Source organism: Anopheles moucheti, chromosome 2, assembly GCF_943734755.1.
Source record: "Anopheles moucheti chromosome 2, idAnoMoucSN_F20_07, whole genome shotgun sequence".
NCBI lineage: Eukaryota > Metazoa > Arthropoda > Insecta > Diptera > Culicidae > Anopheles > Anopheles moucheti.
In genome coordinates this window covers 61699827-61725794 of record NC_069140.1, presented here as the reverse complement: position 1 = coordinate 61725794, position 25968 = coordinate 61699827, and the positions used below count along the sequence as shown (strand labels likewise).

Genomic DNA, 25968 nt, shown 5'->3' with positions numbered 1-25968 from the left:
ACAGAGGTAGATTAACCCTTTTCAGGGTCCCAAGCAGTGGTATCTAATGGGACCCCTAACCGTCTCCCATTATATATGCAATCTTATATCAGTAATATATGAAAATAAATTTATAATTACTTTCAGTTTTCTTCATTTTCTAAGCGAATGCGAATCTTCAAAATATGCTACATTTCTTAGCCTAATGTAGTTAAATGTCTCTAATATTACTGAATTATTTCAATTTAACTTAATCTTTTTTCTTCTTTCACAAGAGGCCTAGAGGCCTGCTATTTCTGGCATTTTTGCTTCATTTACCCGTAGCTGAATAATCAGTCCTTGCTGCGGAGGATTGGCCCGGAAGGGATTTTGGAACCGGTCCTTTCGTGTGAAAATCGGCGCCGCTACCAATTATACCATCGGAGCCCACTAAACATGAGCATAATCAAACATATATTAACTAACATCAGGTTTATATAATAAGAATAGTTCATAATATTGTACTATTATACTATTTTATGTACATCTTTGTTAGCTTTATCACCTCTAGCAAATTTTTCATAAGATTTGGAGAATGAAAAGAGTTAATTATGTGTTTACGTAAATTTTTGATCAAAAATCTTTCCTATAGAAATCCTAACAAATTAAAACATATCCCTTTGTGTCATAACCTTACTGCTCGATATGGTCTTTAAGGCTTAGAAAAACACTACTTAACAATTTTATTGTATTAACCAGCACCAACTAATTTTTCACGAACAGGCCAAATACAATCTTATAACAATATTTCTATTAAATGTGTTGATACAGTCTTTTCCCGAGTTACGCGAATAATACATGTCAGAGAAATTCGCGTGACTAGAATTCCCTTCATAATATCATTTATATTTAGTATCCCGGAATCGATTTCTTCTTTTCGCCTTATGAGGCATATTGATAATTGATATTTTCATGTTTATTTCAACAATTAGAGTAAAATTTCATTAAAAGTAATTTTTATAATATTAAAAAGAAAAGTGTTTTTGGGAAAATTTGAAGATTGACAAATAAAAAATTCTATTACACATACAAAACTACACGAACTGCCATAATTTTGAGATTTGCTTATTTCGGATTCATCTTACTCGGGAAATGACTGGATTCCCAAACACACGAAAATCTAAGTTTTGAACCTTGTTCTATACAATTTTTCCAAACGCCATATTTCGACTTGCCCAAACACATGAAAATCTGAATTTTGGACCTTGGTCTAGACAATTTTTGGACGTCTAAAAGAGATCTAAAAGGTTTCCACTTTCCCAAACGCCACATTTCGACTTGACTCTGTGCGTAAGTCGAAGTGCTCGACGCGGAAGTGCTCGTTCTAACCGCTGTTTTGCTCTTGCTCGCGCTCACACAGTACCCACACGCCACATTTCGACTTCCAAATCGAAATGTGTCGTTTGGGAAATGTGACGTTTAGGTTTGGGCAAGTCGAAATGTAGCGTTCGGGTTTGGGGAAGCCACGGAAAAGTGGGAATCTTTTAGATCTCTTTTAGACGTCCAAAAATTGTCTAGACCAAGGTCCAAAATTTAGATTTTCGTGTGTTTGGGATTGGGTGAACTATGGAAACGGTCAAAATGAATCATTTCATCGTCAGAAATCTTTCATTGAAATAAATCATTATCGTTTCATATTTGAATTGCAACGGTTCAACATGTACTGTGGTAATAGTGCTGCTACAGATTACATGCACTTCCAGAAACAAAATTACAAGTAGCCGATAAAACAGTAAAAAAATAGTACAACACCACTCCTGTTTCTAAAAATTCGAGAAATCTATTACGACTTTTACTATTTACGTATACCTCCGAATTTATTCGTACGGTGAATGTAAACTTCCGTCAAGGTAAGTAATATTATTAGGAACAATAGTTCAAAGTTGGGCAACATAGATTTTTGGAGTTTGACGAAATTGGTAATTCGTGTCTTATATATTGGTATATTCAACTGCGGAGTCAAAATCCCGAATATGGGTGATGCGGCGCTGTATGTGTTAAATAATAAGACAAAGCATAAATGATGTACAATTTCTCCAATTAAGCCAAAAACCAAGTGAACACACATCTGCAACCATCAGCGTTGTGTTGGACGCATTTTAAGTTATTTTATTTCATAACCATTTCAATATCCTGCCAGCACATTATCCGTAGCCCAATTTGTAAAGCCAACTTTCTAGTAACGGCTAGTGGCTATGTTTTCCTTTCTCGATTAAATTGACAAATTATGTTAAGCATTTCTTGTCCTGCTGTTTTCATCCAGCCTAGTACTAATGCAATTCATAAATAAAATTATCAATGTAGCTTGTTTGATGCTACCAAAACCGAAAACGCTACTACATCCATAGGTTGGATTTATACACATTCCGTAAACCAATACCAACAACCGATTAAGTCTTTCAGTACCTTCTATTAATGTTCATTATTTTAACGCTAGGAGTTCAATTCGGTAAATGACTAACTGCTGTATTCCTCCTATCTAAGAACAAAATTTCTATCATTCAATTTGCGTTGGAATTTGATGTGGAAAAAGTGTTTAATTTGGAGTAGTTTCCAATATATTGCACTGCGGTGTTTAACCGATCTTCAGTGACTGAGATATTATTAGAACCTTTTTGCTACAATTGTCTACAATATTTAAATTTCGTCACTACTACCGATATCATTGCCCGAACAACGTGGAACGTCTTTGTAGTTGTTTGGTGGTATGCTATCGAAGAACGAGGTTAAAACATTAGGTGCCTTACGAATGTTTTCCTAGGATGCCCGTTTGCTGTTTATTGTTGCTATTGTTTAGAGTGCCATGAACTATTCTCTATGCTGAAAGCTCTGCTCGTTCCGTAGGAGGATTCCATAGGAGGGATAATTTATCTCTTTAAGTCCGCCTACTTCATTGCAGAAACCATTCCTCTTGCAGGAAAAGTTTTCACAAACACGTGTTATCTGCTTACAGAAACTGCCTCACATATGTCTACGTCTGTACAGTCTCACTCTATCACATAACGTATTTCGATTCATCATCAACCGTGTTGCCTGGGTGGAATTAGGAAAGCGATCATTATCTATCATCGTGCCATGAATTACCTGATGGTCTAAAACGGTGCCATCTATTTAATCACTTTTTCCGCGTTTCTTTTTCGTCGCCTCGCTCTGATCGTCTGATGATTAGATCATTATCACTGTTTGGTTCCGTTTCGTCTGAAACGTCCTCTTCGTTGGAGTAATCTATGGCAATTTTCAGATCTTCGCATGTTACCACATCCTTACGATCCGCCGAGGAGCATGATGAGTTGCGTGACAGCGAGCAGCGTCGCTTAGCATCGATCGGCCGCTGAACAATATGCACTTCAGGCAGATTCTCAGATTCTGTATTTGCGTGAAGTGTACCAGCATTGGAAGTTGAAATATCAGATAAATTCTGCTCAAGCCCGCCGTGAATGCATACACGCAGTGAGCTGTCAGTATCACAGGGCGCTGAAATCGATTGAGGAATTACATTGCGAAGCGGGGTCCGAACTTTGCGTGGTTGTCCGCATTCAGTTTTGTAAAACTTAAATGGAAGATTAGAAGACTGTTGCGAACTGTGCTCTTCAGAGGCAGAGTTTTGCGGTTGATGGTTTTGGTTAATTCGACTGCCACGCTTATCGTTGTAAGGATATGGGTGATAGTGGTCTGGAGGGTTCATGCCGCGGCACGATCCAGTCGAATGGTTTCCCTTATATTTCTTCAATGTTGCTGGAAGGCTTTTTGATCCATTTTGTTCTGTGGCGTAGGACTAACAACGACAAACGAAAAAATAAATGTATGGGCAATGAATAATGCAAGATCATTTTTGCTGTATCGTCTTTACTCACATCACTGTCTCCGTCCTCTTGAACAATAACGCTATCGTTGTTTTTCTGTTTCTTATTCAAGGCTGCAGCGAGACATCCCACACAAATATCAGCTTCCTGCTGTGAATTGTCATGCTGCCGTTGACTATCACGCTTAGTTCGGTCTTGTGCCGAACGCCGTCCTGATGAATGCGGAGTTACACAGTCTCCGTGCTCATGTTCTGAATCCGAATCGGAGGAACTGCGTGACATCTGGAGTGATAGCATAAAGAACAAAAAGCGCGATGCTCAAACGAAATCGATCACAGATGCGTTTATTTATCAACTGTCACCTGATTTTCATTAGATGCCCTTATCTGTGGCAAAGGGCTGACGCTGTTACGTCTTTGATACCCTCCATCGGTGCTGCTTCTATCGTCAATAAGATCTCCTTCCTCCATGTCCATGTCTAATTGAAGAATACTTTCTTGACTACCCGTGAACTAGGAATACAAATGGTAAACCACGAAGCACGGGTTGAAGTATTTGACAAATAAATTATCTTTCGTTTAAATAGTAATATGATATAGCGTGATTTGCTTCTAATGAATATCATACACCTCTATCTACAAAAATATATCTGTAATTACTTGAAACACGCTGTAATCTATCAGAAAATTGACGTTATAGGTAATTGATTGAAAATAATATTTAGGGGAAAATTAAAAAGAAATTCTATTTCAAAACTGAAAGTTGCAATAAACTGTCCGAAAATCTAAGCTTACTCCAAAAACTGTTGCACTGTGCTGTTAACCAAGTTTTATGTTTTATGAAAGCATTAGTAAGCATTAAATGCAATTGAAATTTTAAAGTAGTATGGAAATTATTTGATATTGCAAAATATATCTTCTTGTTTATCAGTATTACACCCTCCATAGGTCTGCCATTTCTTTGCCATGGATGTCTTTCAATGATTTACACATGGATAGTCCGGATTGAGTGATTAGTGAAGGCAGGCGCTAGAGCGCAAATAATACGCAAATCATACTTATAAACGAAGGATTGTTATAGCCAAAAAAGCAAGCAAGCAGGCAATAAATTATGCTTAACAACAGCGTACGAAACTATAATAAACAAAATATAATGAATAGAAAACCATATATTTTATTGTTGTTTACATGTTTTGTGTATGCTTATGTCTCAGTTTTCTAAAAGCTGATATGTCATTCGGTAATTTCTACCAGGCGTTTGGAGCAAACTACACACTAGGCCGTCAATTTCGAGCATGAAAAAATAGCTATTTTCTATCATAAAATCCGTGATTCAACATTTGCTAACGAACGACGTACGGCAATACCATTGTTGATATTTTGTCAACTATATTAATCGCGCTGATGATTTCGCTGATGCAATTGATATTAATCTAATACACTGTTCTGGATTGATCGTAAGTATTGCAAAATTAAAAAAATTAAGTAGCTCACACATTCATTCAAAATAAGCGCAGCACACAAATCAGTGCAATAAACTATAGGTTTTTTGTTGTCGAAAAAGACTAATTGCTCTTATCCAGCAAGATTTCAATAAATCATAAAACCTTTCATCATAAACTTCATTGTAACTTTAGAATGCATCTTTACGACAATGCGCGATTTAATCTTTTTCTCTTTGGCCTACTGCTTGCGTAGGATTATTCTTGATTGATCATTGCATTAGCAAAGAAGGGACTAATAGTAATTAGCAATAGTAGCACTAGTATTCGTTGCACTAGTTAGAGTTACAAAAAAACAGCGTTTACGGAGGCTGATTTGTTTCGATATCGATAGTGAAAATAATAATCATAATAATGTCTCAAATTGTATCACAGAATCTTACACGATATAGTGCTAATCAATTAAGTATTATTGCGTAATTCCGTGCATACGGTCCATTGGATCTATTAAACTATACGTCGCATTCTAAATTCATGTAACTTTCTCTACCCCGCGGTGTTACTATTCCATCCGCAATAAAGTGTATATTAAACTTGTATGCTTACTGTATAAACGGAACAGTTTTATGATTGTATAGACAAAATTTAACACACAATAAAATTTGCAAAATTTCGACCCTGTAACGTTTGACGAGCCGGCTCGCATGGCACATTGTAATATTGCCTTTTACACAAAGCAGGCAAACGTAAACCTGCTCGTTTTTGTTCATCCTGCATTGCTATCATTGCATTGTGTCTTCAATATATCGATTTGCGGAAAATAATGGACCGTAAGTGTAATGGAATCGTAGTTTGTATGGTTGAGCTCAAACGTCAGTTATTTGTTTGTTTATAAGATGACTGTCGCTGTTACTTTCGATATTATCGCTGCTGTTTGCATTATTGCTATCACAATTACTATTGTCCCTGTCTGTACTACTAGAACTAGCGCCACTACAATTCATATCTTCATGTGTTGAAAGATCGCATAATACACCCATCCTACTGTTGCTACCACCGCCACTCGTACCGCTACTGCCCACAACAACAGTATCATCACGACCAGTTGAACTGTCGTTATCATCGATGTTGATAATGATTGTTACGATATCAGTCAGCTGACCAACAGAAGTGCCACCATTGCGACCAGCAATATAATTATTGCCAAAGAGCGTCGATGGAACGCTCCCGTCCACTGTGACAGACGTAGTTGGACCCATACCTGCCCCAGTGGACCAGGAAACTCGTCTCGATGATTCTTCAGTCGATGCAATTGAGGATGTAGTGATGGTTGACGTATTAGAGGGCGGTGGCGGTGGTGCAACATTTAAATATTCTGCGATCGCTGAATTGATTTGAGAAGACGAGGAAGAACCCACCACAAAACCATAATGTTTGAGAATGTCCATTTTGCACATTGGGCAGGTACGATGCTCAAGAAGCCAAGGATCTATGCAGACCTTATGGAACTCGTGCCTGTGCAAAAATAAAAATTAATTATTTAATTTTAATTGGAAATACTGATATACGTTGCAATAATTACACCGGCCTACATTTCAGTACTTACTTGCAGGGTAGAACACGTATAACATCAGTTACTTTATACGGTTCGATGCAGATGGCACAGCAATCATTATCGATTTCCTAAAACAAAATAGTTATTTAATTTCCTTTCAAAGCGCATTGCTTTCCGTATTTGTTAATCCAAAATTACACCATACCTTGTCATCTGATTTAATACTTTTTGTTGGAATTTTGGCAATTATACGTTTTGCAACGCTGCAGAGTCGTTTCTATGGAAAATCAAACAAAAACAATTAATTTCATTAAGCAGCATCCTTTAACATACACATACAGGTGTGTATGTTACCGACTAACCGACCACACATAAGTAACTAAAATTATATTTTGCTAATAACTAAAATACTTACTGATTGTTTGTCTTTGGTTTGCAGATACCGGAATCGCTGAACGTAGTAAAATACCAACCAAACCAGAGAAATTATCATCAGCACAATAAACGAAATTGACACAAACAGGACCGATGTTCTATAATATAAAAGAGGAATTGAATTGAATTGAAATAAAATTGCCTGGATTTAGAGAAAAAAAAACCCACAACGTACTTGTTTATGTTTCCTAATGTGACAAATTGACGAGATCCTTCAATTATCCGCATATGCACATCGTATTTATGTACTTCTAAAACTTCGATCAGTTCAAGCCCCATTGCTTTTGTGGTGAAGACTGCAGTGATGTTTCCTATATTTAAGAAAAATATTTAACATTAAATTAAGATAAATAACAGACAAAGGCACTACGTTACAACAAGTATAAGAAGTTTTGTTCCGTTTAGTCTAAATTGTAAGCGAAAACTAATGTGAAGTAACTGATTTGCACATTATACCACAAGTACAGTTGTATTCCCTTCAACGTTTCACTCAATGAGTTCATATTGAAACGTTGGCTTCGAATAGCCTCGCGTGGATTACGCATGGAGCCAATATACTGTTTACAATATACTGTTTGCTGATCTATGGTCTAGCAGGAGGACGGCAACGAATTAACTGGAAGAATTCAATATCGCACACAGGTATTAACAAAAAAGATGAAAATCTGGTTGCTATTCAATTGTTCCAAGATTCACACTGTTTATTTCCACAAATGTTTAGTCTCCCACTGTTAGTGAGCATTCTCGCTTTTAGTATTAAAGCAACCATTACGTTAATCACATCATATCAACAGAATACTATGAGTATCTACAGTTTTCACAGGATTCGAGAAATTTCTAGTTTGTGCTTTGGAATAAACACAACGAAGCATGAATAAAACTATCATTGATTTTTAATAATATTACAGTATTCAGTCAGTTCAAGCAATGATGTTTGCAATTAAAAACAGTAAAACAACAGAAAAATAATATTAAACTTCTTAAGATTCATTTTATAACAAAAACGTATGTTGAAGATGCATAATTGGATACAGAATGGTTCGAAAATTAAACAAACGCATAAAAAATAATGAATTTTACTCCGTGTACCTATACACACATTGTTATAGATAAGTGCAACTAGTACATTCTTATGAAACGAGTATGAGAACAATCATGATTCGACTAACTTCAATTTACAATGGAACAATTCAGTTGAAAAACATACTCTCACACTACTAAATACAATAAACCACATGGTAACAGATCCAACGACCAATCTGCGATACCAATGCCATTCCATGACTTTAGCCATGATGTGTGGTTTTACTCCGGTGATGGGAGGTCGCTGATCGTCACAAGTGAAAGTAATCCATGAGCAGAAGGCATCGTGTGTACTGCTTGCTTGCGCATCGTCGGTTTTGCTCGCGTGGGGTAGAGCTAGACGGACTAATGACTAAACCACGTTAGGTTTATTCTTTTCCCGTAATGATGTACAGTTGGGTCAAAACAGATGTAAGTTCCTATTATAGTCGAGGTCTTGTAGACCAACGCTACGGTTTTCAACTTTATTTAGCTACCGAGTCACCATATTGTGCACCACTCCGCTACCAACAAGCGATTTATAAATTTACTAACTACGTTAGTTACCTTATGCACTTCTAATGCTAATTGGCACTAATCCTATGTCAACAGTGTTAACAAACATTCTGCTCGGCACATCGTGTTTTTGTGTGGTAAACACTGGCAATACTGATAATAGGACAACAAGTATCGACGATTCCTTGTGACTACAGACAGTTTGTAGTAGTTAAAGTGCAAAGGTTTTTAACATTATTAAATTAAACCGCTAAGAAACCCAAATGACTGTATGTCATTTGATGGATCCATTTTATCGCATAAACTTAGTGATTGTTTTATATTCGAAAGGCTGTTAAATACATTAACTTCTTTCGCGTAACTATCAATGAAACTTATTGTATTTAAAATCACATGCAATAATTGTACCTATTTTTTTTTGTAGCACAACTAAAACTGAACTAATACTCACGTTCTTTATCGTTGATCTTCATCTTATCCAGCTTAATATCGCCTTTGTCGTTATAGATAATGACGCCTGCAGCACCGTGCTCGAATGCATGTTTGACTTTGTCTTCAAAGTTGCAACCACCGCGTCGTACAAGCGCAATCCAGGGTATGTTACGATCCGGGACTGATTCGCCGAGTGTACCGCTCCAATGTTTGTAACAGCCGGTGTGATCGGAACGATTCACACTATTGCTGACGTGCACCAATATTCCGCTTCGATTCAGAATTCGTCCTTCGCCATATTTCGCACTCTCGTTACCACCAAACTCAACCAACTGTCCATCAGCCCCGGTGTAGCTGTAGTTCAGATAGGCTAATGTGGAGGTCTCGAAAGCCATTCGCTCCTCTGCCGGCAAAGCAAACGACGACACTCCGTTACTGAACTCGGTCGGCTGTGATAGTGAGCCTACATCATGGCTCGGAGACGAATTAGCCGCAACTAAAGAGGCACCCACTAGCAGCGATAAAAAATTGTTCATATTCACTTGATGACTTAACGCTGACATCATGCTTACTATTTGCAATATTTATCACACGCAAAACCTAATGAGCACTTTTTTCATAAGTGTATCGCGTTTCCCGACGCAATACTTCGGCACTTTGTGTGAACACGATCTTCTGTCGCACGATGCACTGATAACTTAATTTACGTTTACAATCTCACTGTACTTTTTAAAACCCACCACACCCGAAAGATGTTTCAATACAACAGCAGACGATTTTGCATTTTTTGTTGTTGTTGATTCACTTCATAAAACTATAAATCCATATAGGGACATCAGCATCAGCATTAATTCGGGGCTAGAAGATTATCGGTGCGCTAAGAAGGCAACTTGGATTCTCACTTTTCACTTTTATCGTGTCATTAAAAATAGCGATAGACAAACACTTCAACTACGCTCTAATGATGTCCGATCAGTTCAAGGATAATGCACAAATGCAGCCGCAATGCATCAGTCAGTTCGACCTTTCTAGTAACGGTGGTCTACGTATAGGTGAGTGCGTATGTGTACGTTAGATCAACTTCACCACCCGCGAAGGTTGAACTCTACGAAATGCGATCGTTCGGCGTTCTACCTAGGTTTGGAGCCCGTTTTACCCGATGTATGTGTTACACAGCTGGAAAATGAAACAAAACCAGATCAGTACTATTACCGCATGCTGATAGTATTGCTGATGTATTCCCGATCATTGCTTGTGGCGTGTTCTTCCAATCCCTTCCCTCACATGCCACACATGCTAAAGGGGGGGCGACCTTTGCATGAGTAGCCTTGAAGTATGACGGTTAAATGACAAAGCCCACCAGCGTTCCTTAGGCTTCCTTCAGGCACTAACAGCACGAGCAATGCTCCCAGTGCACTATCGCGTTGCGTAACGCGATTAAACGAACCTATAGACAAGTGAAGAAGAGAAGAAAATAGCGTGGTTATGCTTGAGTCTTAAAGAAGAATGCTTTACATATGCACTTTAGAAAACCGACTTTTTTCTAGGGAGTAATTGCATTACTCTGAGATTCTGTGATGCAACTTCCGTACGATTGTAGAATACTTTCCTAGTTGCAATATGCAATATATGATAATGACTTAGCCCTCATTCTTACATTTTTTTCATTTACCACAATGGGTACATCGTATCGACAATAAATAATTACATTTTACAATTAAGGGAACAAACAAATAATCTTCAAACAAAAAGTAAAACGTAAACTTAAATTTTTATTTTCATTACGCTATGCCACACAACAGCGATGGAAGGCCATACTAATATTGATATGTGCATATAAACCATACCGAAAACATTGTGCTCGATTTTCACGGTTCGTTTGTTCCATTGACCTCAAACGACGTTACACTATACATCCTTTCTTGTCCTTCGTATCAACAAACTGAAAGCAAATTTCTAATGCTCTTGTTTATGATTTACAACAATACAAAACAAAAAAAAACTTGTTCAATTTTCACTTCACTGACTTTGTTTCCACTCATTTGCAAAACGTTAAAGGTCGGTAATAAAAAAATTAAACCCGAATATACACCATAAAACCCATTAAAATTAGTTTCCGGTCACAACTTACTGACATCCTAAACACGATCTCAATTTATGCGAATTTGATTCTGTTGTCTTTTGGCAAGGGATCATCTCATAGAGCAAACTTTATTTTCATGTAACAAACAGCGAGTTTCTCTGAACTACGTAAACCTCAGGCGATATCTAATCGATCGATCTATTTACTTTAAATAAGTAGGGCCTTAAGCGGATCAACACGTTCATTAGTGTTGGTGTAGTAACAGGCGACCACGTGCACACTACTACAATAGAATAGATCATTATTGTGAACTTGATTGTGAACTTCCTTAAGATGTATGATCCAGTGGAATACGGCTTTAAGCAGTGTATTGCTTCAATTGTAGTCTACCTGTTTGAATGCGTGGGTAGGTGATGCACATGTGTGAAAATGTGTACAGAGGACAACTTATAACGTACTTCAGATGGGTATGGTTGAGCAATGTAGAAATAGTAAACCAGTTTTACACCGTCGTCATCATACTGCAGCATTTCTGCCATCGACAAACAATATATACGCAGATGATAACGATGTCAATACATTGGACATTTTTGTAAAGTTTTTGCCCTACAACCGTGAACCAGTAGTTCTTTAGCTTGGCTATCTTCACGCGACTGAAGAACATTGAATAGTTATGATGATGTAGACCTAGTTTGTAAGCTACACTAACTTGCATTGTCATAGCAAGCGAACTCGAAGAAATATCCGTGGAGCAGCGCAATCGAACCCAATCGTTGAAAAATTAAACTATCGCATCACTTACGAAGGTTTTTTTTATTTAAACAAGATTTTTACTATTTCCCATTTGTTTGAAGCTGTGGTTGGTCTATTTTTTATCGAAGCATCGCACAAGAATCAAACTGTATCCGTGTACTTTGTGCAACACATCGCGTCGAAATGCGACTCCACGTTCAATAGCCGTACGGCTGTTTGCGTGCTGTTCGATAGTAATGATTATTGCAATACTAGTTCAACTCACTTACACTATCTTGAACCGGTTTCGAGATTGCACTCCTGTAGGACCATGCAAAAGAAAGAATTTCCAACCTGAACGTTCAGACCTGCGTAAGAATGCGTACAAACGTTATTCCTACGTTTTGCTCCATCTTGCCTACCTACCCAGACTAGGAGGGAGTAAGATTGGGGAAAGAATCGTAAATTGAGGTGGGTAGTGGATCCAACCTGCCTCCTGACATGTGCTCCTCCACTATCGTCAGTTCCAACACTTCCGATCGAGGAAGGTAGGTCATTGAATGCGCGAAGGTTAGCGTGAGTTTATATTTATGTTTGCAAGTTGAATGCATTGCCACGAAGCGTTGGTAGCGCAGTTTGCTTCATCAACCGTTGATCTAGCGACGCGCGACAAACAACGGGCAACGATCTTCCCACACTGCGAAGCCACTGGTGTGCGAGATATAACAAAGCCATGGCCCATGGCCCGTGTTTCTTACCATCGTCAGCTGTCGCCAACGAACAGCGAGCAGTGTGTGATGTTGTTTGGTCAAGCTGCTCTCGATATTAGCAGTTTATTATCTGCACCGAGAGTACAGGTAGAATACATTTTCTGTTATCGCTCACTGTGCTTTGTTGGTGTAGGTTACTCTGCGAAGGGATAAGATTGCTAATCAACCATGTGAACATTCGTCGTTTAATATTTCAATTCATCGTAACGCTTACGGTTGACAGGTTCGATCGGATTCAATCGTGAAACAAAATTACATTCCTAACATAGTCTCACATCATTTGAGAACGATAATTTTACGTGACGGAGAACAAGATAAAAAAAAATAGTTATTTAGATATAAGTTATGCTTATGGATATGTATATGTAATAAATAAAACAGAACACTCCATCATGGACTCGATAAGATTCTTTTGCTGATCTATTAAGAAGTATCCATTTTGGTAGATTGAGCGGAGAAGCCCGATCATTGCCGATTTGGATTTTACTTTATCCGTATGCTATCCGCAAAAGGTTACCACGACAAAATCTCTGAGATGTGCTTCCTGCCAATATTTGCATAGGGCGATTAATTATTCTTCACCAGCGACAATGCTGTTTGCTAATAGCAAGTACTTGGGTTGCTTGGGAACACATGGGAGCTACGACAAACGGCAAGCTTAACCGCCCGCAAATGAATTATTCAGCAGCTGATGCGTGATGCGGGAAGCTTTCAAACAACGCATTTGAAGTCTATTTCGTGTTGGCAACGATTGCGTCGAACATTTCAATCGAAGCTCAAACGTGCAAAGTCTACAGTCAGATACTTAAAGAATACCATGCTCCATGCTTATCCTTTAAATTTGACGATCCAACCTAGGAAACTGTAGCACAACTGTAAGAAATGAGTTTAAGTCATATTATATCAACTAAATATACACATGATCATGATAACGGCTGAAGACGAAGCGCACAGTACTTTGGTTGAAACAATTAGGTACAATTCCAACAATGCCAACAAGTAACAGAAACATTTTTCAATAAAACAGCATTCCATTAAAGCAAAATTGTACAATTTTGATGAATTATTATCTATGTTTGGCGGAAAATCTAGCTAGATAATGAGCACTTCTTTGGAATTCGGCAGTATGACCCATGTACGACACTTTCCTTGTCGGTTGCTTTTAAATGATTGTTGTAATACACGCGCCTTACTCTCAAATGCGCTAATTTACACATATACACACACAACAGTATACAGAAACCATTGTATGTAATTATCGTCACAAACAGCACATTGCTGCCGTTTCTTAACGCGATCAAACTTAAGTAGCCTGACTGATTGATCTGCGAAACATCCGCGTTTCAAAGTCATGCGTACTATTAGCAGTTAGGTTCTAAACTACACGCGTCCGACAACACTGGTTGCGTGTATTAATTTCGTTTGAATAATTTTCCTCCGATTGTGAGCATGCGAAACACACACTGTAGCAAATCTAATGTATATCACTGTTCGTATTATATCGCTCGTATATCGCAGTGCCTTCATTCTATTTTGATCAACAAAGCATATTTTTGTACAACCATACTGATTGTATTTTTATTTTATATTTAACTAATTAGCTAGTTATGTATTTTTATTTTCACCCAAGACCTTCTTCCTACCAACAGTTTATTGCAAAACCTTCTATCTTGAAACAAGTGCGAACTGACATGCCGTTAAGTGGATCGACATTTTTTACACCTTTTCTAAAGCTTGTTCTAAATGGAACGGGAACTCTTTACATTCCCCACCGAACTCAATAGATAGTTCTCGGAGTATTATTTAACAATGACAAAAGATGAATAATTTTAACTATAAAGTAAATAATTCATGTAGCAAAAATTATATGTATGCATTCTTTTCCATTTAGCAAACCAATCTTCGATGTTATTTTTATCAATGAAGAACGACCAGGTTCCAGTATTGCAAATGAATTGAATTTTTAGCGAACATAACCCGACTACCGATTTGATTGCTAAAACTGTTGGTATGAGGTATAGAATATCAATATTCTTCTGAGATAAACAAAGACTGTGTTGGGTACTTTGTTTCCATCCGATCAACGATTCGGTTCCACATCAGTTTTACCTCGTGTCCACGTGAAGACGCCTTATGCACGGGTGTACTTATTGTGCACGAGGAGATCAATAAGCTTCGCAACGATGGAACACCACGCGTGGAGCGTCTTTTGTTGGCGGCTAAAGGTATGCCGTATTAATGCTTGTCTGTATTTTCAGCACCATAGTCACCTTAACTCACGTGACCGGAATGGTAGAATAGACACATAATCTGCAAGAATGAACCCGCCGGTCCGGCCAATGGACTGTGGACCAATTTGCTCAAGGACAATCCACCGTTTTCTATTTACGTTGTCTAGTTCGGCAAGTAAGTGCGCCGTGCGATCGTTTTAATATGTCGCATGACTTTACGGATTGGCGAATGTGACTCCCCATGGCACATGTTCCAGGTCCGGGATTAGGGAAGGCCTTTCTCCAAATATGCTTTGTGCTTGCACTAGTGAATGATGCACGTTTTAGTTCCGACCATGCGACACTGTCCTTCACGTTGTCTGGTAACGTTTCAGTCGGATTTAACCAAAACATGCAGTTGTTACGCCGGAAACCATACTGGGTAAGAACATTTAACACCTACACGGTAAGTTTCTTTACACTTTTTTCTTTTAGTGTTCCGTCATTTCCTTTGTGGAATGTTCATACCTGTGGTACTACTCCGCACCATACACACGAACATATTAATTCGATTTATTCTCCAACTGCTTTATTTTAGCTTGCCATTAAATGGCTTTCAACTGTTACTCCAAACAAAAAGGTTTATGTTTACAACGTGCGGAGAACTCATAATCTTTCAAAATTCCAATATCGCACATATTGTTCTACCTCAACATCATGCAATTAAAACTATCGCTTGACCGTATTGGCAAGGGGTAAACCAGTTCAATTTAAAATTTCCCTAGACTGAGGTCGTAACGGTGGCGAAACATAGCACCTTCGGGTTATCCCCCAGGCAGATTACTCGAAATGCATAAAGGGCAATCTCCCCGGCGCACGTTACGGCAGCTGCCAGAAATGACGTAAAGGAATAGAATAACAAATCCCAGGAAAAAAGGTACAGTCCGTAAACATTCTCCGAACTGCAGCATCAGCAGTAGAATCTCCCCGGACTGAGCCAATAGCGAGTAACGCTCAATCGGGAGCATCAGCATACGGCGACAAGGTTCTCCGATGCTTTCTGTTTGACCCACTTTAAGCCAACGGTTTTGGGATGTAGTTGTGGGAGGAAAAAGACGGAAATCGCCATAGTTAAATCATTATTTCTGTTCTCTTTTTTGGCTGTAATTTTGTCTAATGTCAATACGCGACAAAATCTGCATATGACAACGGCTGTACCCAATCTCTTCCCGAATTCTTCCGGTAAACCACACGACAAAGCGTCCAGCCGCAACATATTGTATTTTACAAATACCACGCAAAATATTCCCTGGCTGTTAGTCATCGGCACACAACACCGTTATTCTAATCTGTCCGTTCTTTTTGCGCTACAAGGTAAATGAAGAATTATGTAAATACGTGTGCATGTGTGCGTCTTACCTGCACCGTCTTGTTCGGTCTGGTCGGTCGAGGCCAGCTGGTTCCGATGTGCTGCTGCCTTCCGGGTCTTTCTTCCGGGTTGTTTTCGACCGCAGCCGGTTCCGTTCAATTGCGAAGCGAAACAGCACACGACAATTTTCACAGAAAGTGCGCTATATTTTTAGCCCCAAAAACACACAAAGAGAACCTGTCCGTTGTTTGATTGAATCACTATGAGGGGGTGAAAAAAGAAACCCTCAACACGGGTTTTGCTCTCCGTACGGCGCGGGTGCCCCACTTTAGCGACGAGAGCACACACAAACAATACACTGTTGAGATTGAGAAACGTACCACGATTTTCTCTACTGTTCTTTTTCAGTTTTTTTTCTTTTTGTTTGTTTTCTCACGCCCTCAACTCGAAAGGGAAAATGTTATGTTCAAGGAAATTCTGTTGTTCGTTGCTAGTTCAGCTGCTTTGCTTCACCTACCACGCAAGGTTTCCGCACGTTATCACTGATACGTTATTTTGTCACGGTGAAATAGTATTGCTTGATGAATTTCAGAAATTGATATTTTTCCCATTCACCAACTCAACACACACTCCTCACGCGTCGTTTCGGAATGAAAAGTGTTGCGAAAATGTTGATATTATTTTCCTGCAGTGGATTAGCTGTCAAATTTGTGAACGTCAGGCCCGTTTTGACCAGGTGTAAAAAATCCACTGTGCTGCGGGAATTGTCGAGTTTGACAGTTTGGATCGAACGAGACGAATGTCGACATTCGCACTGGTGCATAAATTGAAAATCAATTCTCGAATCACTAATTAAATAATGATTTTAAATGCTAAAACGAATCCAAAGTTTTTGAATAAAAAATGTTGAAGCTTTCTGTCATCAGATATATTCGTTTTCGGGTGAGTGCCAGCACATACGGTTCTGCGCTAACGATCTGTGTGGGAACGATCTGTGGAAAGAGCACAAGCTCTTTAACATCCGGTAAATGTAATTGGTGAGATATTTTGCGATAAAAACAGGTTCAACCGCAACAATAATTCCAACAAGAGAGAAAATAATCTTGTAATAATGCAAACATTCGGACTTACGGCCTTACAAAATTTTGAAATGCTCTCTAATCCCGGTCCTGCTTGAACACACACGGAATAGAAACTCCTCTACAAGCTCCCTCGAATGTCAATGTATTGGTTCATGCCGCACACTTCATGCCACCACCATTCTCTCACACTTGTACATGTAGCGTTCATTGGTCTTGTATGTATAGCTGTGTTAAACAAGTGTGTCTTCCTCGCACATTTGTTTTTTCTCCACCACACATAATGGCGTCGTCCAGCTGATCGTTTTGCGACGATGCATCAGTGTGATATGGCATTTGCTTACATACATCACACACTACCACACTACTATTAGGAGAATCTACTTGTTTCTATCTGGAAATTTGGCAGCTGAGATAGTAATCAAATTATCAGTACCATATTTCAAACACTTATCTAGGTGAGAAAACACATCCCGTGCCAAGATACACAAAATAAAAAATCGCTCAGAAAGATATATAGGAAAGTAAAGTAGCGAAGGAAGTAAGTAGTAAAGAGTTCTGTGGCAGTGATGTAACAATACCTCGCTGATACGGGGCAGGATCCGAAGCCTCTAGAAGGATAACAAAGGCTCTCCACTCCCTTCTCCTACTCAATACGTGCTCGTCGTACGGAACGGTAACATGTCTCTCAGTCATCCGAGCTTGGGTATACGGGGAAACCCAACCCCTTGGGTGGCATGGCTGGCATTGGCATGGCTAAATTGGGAGGGGGGGGGGGGGGGGGTCCATCATGACTCTACTTCGGAGCGTCTGTTCTCCATGTTTGGAGCGGCATTCCGCATCTACTCCCTGTCCTAGGGTCACTTGACCACCTATTCCCCCATTCCTGACCTGTGATCCCGGCCTGTACTATTTTAGTATACGGGGAATACTGTTTAGTGTATGGTATATACTATTTTAGTATACCGATATACCATTTTCGTAAATGGGGTAAACTATGTTTGTAGACTGGTGTATGAACTTGGCGTATGAGTATACCAATTTAGTATACAGGTATACTATTTTAGTATACTGATATACTGTTTTGGTAAATTGTTTTTTTTGTGTGGACCATTTTTGATTTCACATTTCTTCTTTGAACTCCTTTCTTTCGCTAGGCTTTCTATGATCCCCTCGCCAACAATTTATTTTTCCATGTTTTCTATGATTTTGATTTGAGCCTTTGAGCCAAATGGAAGTTTTTTACACGTATCGACGTCCATAGACGCGCAATTTGAGAATGTTTTTAATTGTTGTCCTTGGGTATTCGCGCGTTTTCTAGCAGGATTTTTCACAAGATTTTCAAAACGATTTTTATTTTGGTCGGTAATACAGTTCCCTCTGTAATACTCTGAATAAATAAAAAAAATACAGATCCCCCATCATATGCCACCGGGCCGCCCCAAAGCTTCCAAATGTCAAGTGAGCGCAGGACTCACTATCCTGATTAAACAAATCAAGGAAGATTAGAAATGACAGAAATGAAATATATATGAAATATTTGGAATACTAGGGATATACTAATTTAGTAACGGTAAACTAATTTTGTATGCGGGGTACACTAATTTAGTATACGAGCTATACTAAATCAACCAGGGTCACTCCTACTCCCCCATCCTTGACCATTGACCTTGGCCCTGTACCGATTCCGTATCTATTACGTACGGGGGGTATACTATTTTGGTGTTTGGAGTACACCATTTTAGTATGTTGGGTATGTTATTCTAGTACACTGATATACTATTTTAGTATGCGGGGAGTACTATTACAGTGTATGATGTATACTATTTTAGTTTACCAACATACCTTTTTAGTATGTGGAGTATACTATTTTTGTGGACCGGTGTATGAACTTGGTGTATGGGTATACTAATTTAGTATACTGGTTGTTATTTTTGTATACCGATACATTGTTCTGGTTAATGGGGTATACTATTTTTGTATACCGATATATTGTTATGGTAAATGGGGCATACTATTTTAGTATACCGATATACTGTTTTAGTAAATGGGGTATATTATTTTAGTATACCGCTGTATGCATTCAGTCTATGCAGTATACTACTTTAGTATACCTGTATAATAATTTAGTATACATGTCGTAGCAAACTGCTAAATTATTATTTTAAGTATATATGGGAATACTAAATTAGTATTCCCCGAACCAGATGACACATACTAATTTTCAGATATATCCCTCTCAGACTTAATTTTACAAGGTAAAATTGTATACGACAGTATTGGTATGGGTATACTGTACGCTACTGTAGGTTTACGCAAACTATAATACGCTCCTTGAATCCTTGAATCATCAACGCATCAAAGCATAAATCTGTTGTACTAGGCATATACAAATTTAGTAAGACCGATACCAAAAATTTACTGCTTACGGTATGCTATCTAAGTACACCCGGAATATGCTTTTTATTTTACACTGTACTACTTTAGTAGGCAGGAATATACTTATATGGTACGCAGTATACTGGGAATATAATAAATTAGTATACCAGTGTATTAGTTCTCCAGGTTCTGAGTCAGTGCTACAGTCAACGCATCAAAGCGTAAATCTGCTGTACTAGCCATATACTAATTTAGTAATACGGATACCAAAAACTTCATATTTACAGTGTGTTATTTAAGTATACCCGGAATATGCTATTAGTATACGCTATACTTTTTTCTATGCGGAAATACCATATTTTGGACGTGGTATACTAGGAATTTACCAATTTGATATGTGGGTGGCAGAAAAATAATAAATTAGTTTTGAAGTATATATTTGATTAATAAATAAATATTTTAGGGTATGTATGTGAATACTAAGTTAGTAATCCCCGTACCAGATGGCCCATACTAATTTACAGGTCTATCTCTCTAAGACTTAATTTTACATGGTAAAATTGCTAGGAATACTGGTATACTATACGCTTCTATAGGTTTACGCAAACTATACTACTACTGTACTGTACTGTACTAGGCATATAATAATTTAGTAAGACATATACCAAAAGTTTACTATTTACGGTGTGTTATTTTAGTATACCCGGAATATTCTTTTTAAGTATACGCTTTATTTACTATTTACGATATGCGGTTTAAGTATACCCGGAAGATGGTGGTTTAGTATACGCTATGCTATTTTAGTAGACAGGGGTATACTAATTTAGTACGCGGTATATATATTAGTAATATACTAATTTGGTATGCGATATGTTGACGAAATGGGATAGGGGTATAATCTGACGCAAGATTCTCAAGAACTGCTTAAGTGCAATTTGAAGTACTCACGTTAAAATGATATGTCTCATATGAGTATCACAGTCCAGGTGGGAGCTGACCGCAAACAGGACGTGTCGTATATTTTTACGATACTTTTCATTCGTGATTACTGACCCAGGCTCGGCACTAATCAACTACAATGACCAAATATCTAAAACACGACATTAGATGTCCAGATCGGTCAAAAGGCTTTCTCAGACTAAGAGACAAAGCCGCTAGGGTGAAATGTCTGTAAAAACCTAAAATAACAACAATAGCTCTATGTGACTTGGAATATGCTTTGCTGAATAGTTTCTTTATTTCAGCCAAGGTTACATCCAAGTCAAGGCATCTCGGGCGATGTGAAATTTGACAAATCATTAAACTGAATGAAATTCGCTACAAGAGGCAGGTTCTAAATGCAAAATCATGGATGTATATCGTGATTTTTTATCTTTACAGGCAAACCCTAGCGCCACAAGAGCAATTTACTGCGCCAGTTTACCGGAGTCCTACAATTCCCTTCTAATAATCGACACCTCGATGAGGGAGGAAACGAAGAACATTCCAAATGAATTTCGCTGGAGGACAATTCCCAGCATTTTTGTGGATAAGTATGGCCAACCCTATAAGAACCAGTATTTCACTGATGGATCCTCTTCGGAGGTGGGCACGGATTTTGGTGTATATAACACATGCACCGAAATCTTCCGCAAACTTAGACAGCCATGCTCAATCTATGTAGCTGAGCTGGCTGCTATTTTTTACGCCCTGTTACTAATAAGTGCGAGTCCTCCGGATCAGTATTTTATATTCACAGACAGCCTCAGCGCTGTCGAATCACTGAAATCCGTTGAGGCTATAAAGAGCTCTGATTACTTCATCCGAAAAATCTTGGATATACTAAGCTCTCTGCACAACAAAGCGTTTCGAATATCGCTTATCTGGTTGCCTGCTCACTGCGGTATCCCCGGAAATGAAAAGGCAGATCTTTTGGCCAAACGAGGTGCCTCTGAAGGCAACTTTTTTGAGAGGTCGATTCCCCCTCACGAGTTCCTTCGTACCCCACAACAGCTTTGCATGGCTCGCTGGCAGAGCATGTGGGATGACGATGAGCTCGGGAGGTTCTTGTATTCAATCTCACCTCAGGTATCCCTGCGTCCTTGGTTTCACAGGCTCCCGGTAGGTCGTGCGTTCATTCGTATGACTTATGTCGAACCATTATGCAATGAATACGCACCTTCAACGTATAGGTATGTCCGACTCCAAGGTTTGTAGCTGTAGTGTTGGATTCCATGACATCGACCACATCCTCTGGTCATGTGGTGAATTCGATGCCGCAAGACCCGGTCTTCTAGCAGCCGTTCGGGCATCAGGAAGATCCGCTGCTGTGCCAATTCGCGACTTTCTGGGTCAGAAGGACTACGAATACGCACGGATTTTGTTCGACTTCGCCAAAGAGATCGGAATCACCCTATGAATCCCTCCCCTTCCCCATCCTGTAGGTAGTACGCACTATCGTTTGTTCTTATTTGTTCTTCCTTTTGTCTAGTCCTTGTTTCAGATGTTTGTCCCTCGTTTCTGTTGTCCTCAGCGGCGGATCAAACGGTAGGCGGAGTAGGCGGTCGCCTAGGGCCTCGCCGTGTTGGGGGCCCCAAAAAATTTGTGCCGATTGTGCGATTTTTGAAAATTTTACAACAAAGTTAATTTATAGTAAAAAACTAATTTACAAGGTAAAAAATTTATCAAAAATATCTTCCTTGGTTATATAAAACATTTGTTTCTATGTGATAAATTAAATGCAGAGAAGAATATCGACTTAGTGACTTTAAAGTATAAACGAAATTGTACCAGGACCAGGACACTAATTTTCCCGTTGGCCGAGAAAAGTTTCTTCGAAAACTACCTGTTTCCGAATGTATAATACCAGGAGAGCATCCACGGAAGAGGAGGCACCTAGTACAGCAAATTTGGTCGAAAACCGCCGAAAGGTATGCAATGTTTAAACACTAACTTTCCCGTTGGTCGTGTAAAATTTCTTCGAAAACTACCAGTTTCCGAATTTAAAGTACCAGGAGAGCATGCACGGAAGAGGTAGCTCCTGGTACTGCGCCGTAAGGTATGCAATGTTTATACACTAACTTTGCAACCAACTTGCAACGCAATGCGCCGTAAGGTATGCAATGTTTATACACTAACCTTGCAACCAACTTGCAATGCAAGTTTGGTGCATGCAAGAAACTTGCAGCAAGATGGCGCGCAAGATGGCGTCCAACTTCGTACTTGCATGCAACAAACTTGCATGCAAGCTTGCATGCAAACTTGCATGCAAGTTCTTGCAAGCAAATTCTTGCATGCAAGTTTGCATGCAAGTTTGTATGCAAGTTTGCATGCAAGTTTGTATGCAAGTTTGCATGCAAGTTTGTATGCAAGTTTGTATGCAAGTTCTAGCATGCAAACTTGCATGCAACTTTGCATGCAAGAACTTGCATGCAAGTTTGCATGCAAGAACTTGCATGCAAGTTTGCATGCAAGAACTTGCATACAAGAAATTGCATGCAAGTTTGTATGCAAGTTTATGGCATGCAAGTTCTTGCATACAAACTTGCATACAAACTTGCATGCAAGTTTGCATGCAAGCTTGCATGCAAGTTTGTTGCATGCAAGTACGAAGTTGGACGCCATCTTGCGCGCCATCTTGCTGCAAGTTTCTTGCATGCACCAAACTTGCATTGCAAGTTGGTTGCAAGGTTAGTGTATAAACATTGCATACCTTACGGCGCATTGCGTTGCAAGTTGGTTGCAAAGTTAGTGTATAAACATTGCATACCTTACGGCGCAGTACCAGGAGCTACCTCTTCCGTGCATGCTCTCCTGGTACTTTAAATTCGGAAACTGGTAGTTTTCGAAGAAATTTTTCACGACCAACGGGAAAGTTAGTGTTTAAACATTGCATACCTTTCGGCGGTTTTCGACCAAATTTGCTGTACTAGGTGCCTCCTCTTCCGTGGATGCTCTCCTGGTATTATACATTCGGAAACAGGTAGTTTTCGAAGAAACTTTTCTCGGCCAACGGGAAAATTAGTGTCCTGGTCCTGGTACAATTTCGTTTATACTTTAAAGTCACTAAGTCGATATTCTTCTCTGCATTTAATTTATCACATAGAAACAAATGTTTTATATAACCAAGGAAGATATTTTTGATAAATTTTTTACCTTGTAAATTAGTTTTTTACTATAAATTAACTTTGTTGTAAAATTTTCAAAAATCGCACAATCGGCACAAATTTTTTGGGGCCCCCAACACGGCGAGGCCCTAGGCGACCGCCTACTCCGCCTACCGTTTGATCCGCCGCTGTATGTGGAACTGGATGGTTTTGCAAGCGCGTTAATGTTGTGATGAAAATCCAGCCATAAGTTATATGGCACGATATGTAGAAGAAGGTTTAATGTATAATTTTTACTATTCCAAATATTTATGCGTGTAACATTAAACGGTGCCATTATTACAATGAGGTCATTATGGCAACGAACGGTACCGGCACGTATAACACAAAAGGATCGGTTGCTTTAACTTTAAGCAAGTGTAGGTTTGCATCATTCGAAAAAACAAGACACCACACAAGCAACCAACTCCAGTGAATACATCGAAAGTGTTGAAACACTTTTATTTTATCAACCGCGAACGCCGTACCGGTGCTTTTTACAAACAGGTGACTAAATTCCTAAAGGTAGACGCAGCCGAAGAAGCTGACCAGCAGGTGGGCCCTAGTCGGGAGCAAGTTCAACTGTTGGGTGGTAATGTGTCGTGTAAAATAAGGGCTTCGCTTTTTCAGTTAACATCGAAGAGGTTGTGGAATTGCCTGGATTGGTGGATTTCGGTCCTTGTCGATCGACGAAGGCATCCGTAACTGAGCGCTATCTGACAACGAAACGCATCACAATTTGATGCATGTGCACGTTGAACTTCTGCGTACTGCTTCTGCGTTTAATACTTCTGCATGCCAAAGCCACCTTAGCAGACCATAACCTATTCCTCCCAGTAGAAAAAAATCATCTCCAAAGTGATCATCCGTCTACGGTTCACTTTGTAGATTCTATTGTAGATCTAAAATCACTCCTCTCACATACGCAAGCTATTTTCATCCCTAAGATTCTCCTCAACAATATTTGTGCCCCATCCTTACTATCTATGCTTAACCTGTATGTTCCTTGTCGTCGTCGCCGTTCCCGTCCTCCCATATTCATTCCGGCGCGCCTTACCTCTTACGGCCAAAATGATCCTTTTCTTCGAGCTATGAAATCATTTAACTGCTTTTTTTTATCATTTCGATTTTAACATCTCGATATTTGCTTTTCGAGTCCGACTAATAAATGACTCCTTATAATCCTCTATGTTTAGTTTGTTTCCTCCTCTGACGCGTTATTGGATTTAAGATTAGACTATAAGATTTCTCATATTAAACCTTATGGGCGGACAAATTATTTTCCGTATATGACTGAACAAATTATTTCCTTTTAACACTACACAATCATTGTATATTGAGCAAAGGATACACCCGTGACCTGTCGAACGGTGCTGATCTTCTGTGTTTGGCCAGTTGACTTTTGTGTCACTGGTACACACTTTCCGGGACGACTGGAGCGACGTTCTCAGTCGGGTAGTTGGCGGTCAACTGCAGTGCATGAAATAACATTAACATCTTACGTATTTTCTGGCCAAACATGTCATGTTACTTTGCGCACAAATATGTACACATTTACATTAGCTGGAGACCACAGTACTAATTTCGTGAGCGCCAGTGGAGTTCGTCTGTCCAGTGGAGGATCAATCTCCTTGGAGGCCCAGGGCGGAAATATATTAGGGGCCTCTAATTTTAAAAACAATACAGGAGGGAAGGGGAACATTGAGGGGACTTGAAATGAGACAAGGCGAAAAGCGCAGTAAGAAGGGGCGCTACTCCGCCTACCGTTTGATCCGCCGCTGGGCCGCCCCTAATCATCTTCTTCAAATGGTCCGCCAGGGCCATCACCAACTTCGAATACAATATCGGAACCGGCTATATCACCACCAACTCCAGTTACCACTGTATCTGAACTCTTCAAAATGGAGCTACAATCATACGTGCGCCAGCTTCGAGAAGCTGCACGAATTGGAATTTACAA

The 25968-nt window shown here is 39.2% G+C and overlaps 1 protein-coding gene across 2 annotated transcripts; it reads right to left on the bottom strand.

The window, feature by feature from the left end:
• Positions 1-2094: 2094 nt before the first annotated feature.
• LOC128309901 (E3 ubiquitin-protein ligase goliath) lies at positions 2095-17077 on the bottom strand. Of its 2 annotated transcripts, none has more exons than XM_053046398.1 (10): positions 16944-17077; positions 9282-10438; positions 7428-7563; positions 7233-7350; positions 7023-7094; positions 6869-6945; positions 6681-6777; positions 4184-4333; positions 3873-4103; positions 2095-3793 (listed from the first exon to the last, which is right to left on the bottom strand). In XM_053046398.1, the coding sequence occupies exons 2-10, from the start codon at positions 9826-9828 to the stop codon at positions 3134-3136; spliced, it is 2088 nt and encodes a 695-aa protein (XP_052902358.1). In that variant the 5' UTR covers positions 9829-10438; positions 16944-17077; the 3' UTR covers positions 2095-3133. The 2 variants fall into 2 exon arrangements, with proteins under 2 accessions (XP_052902358.1, XP_052902359.1); XM_053046399.1 differs by having other exon boundaries at positions 16807-17060.
• Positions 17078-25968: the final 8891 nt, after the last annotated feature.

Coding starts and splice junctions, on each gene's coding strand:
- LOC128309901 (XM_053046398.1), bottom strand. CDS start 9,828: ATGATGTCAGCGTTAAGTCATCAAGTGAATATGAACAATTTTTTATCG. Junction 6,946..7,022: donor GTATTAAATCAGATGACAAG/GTATGGTGTAAT, acceptor ATTTTGTTTTAG/GAAATCGATAATGATTGCTG. Junction 4,334..6,680: donor TCAAACATTATGGTTTTGTG/GTGGGTTCTTCC, acceptor TTGTATTCCTAG/TTCACGGGTAGTCAAGAAAG.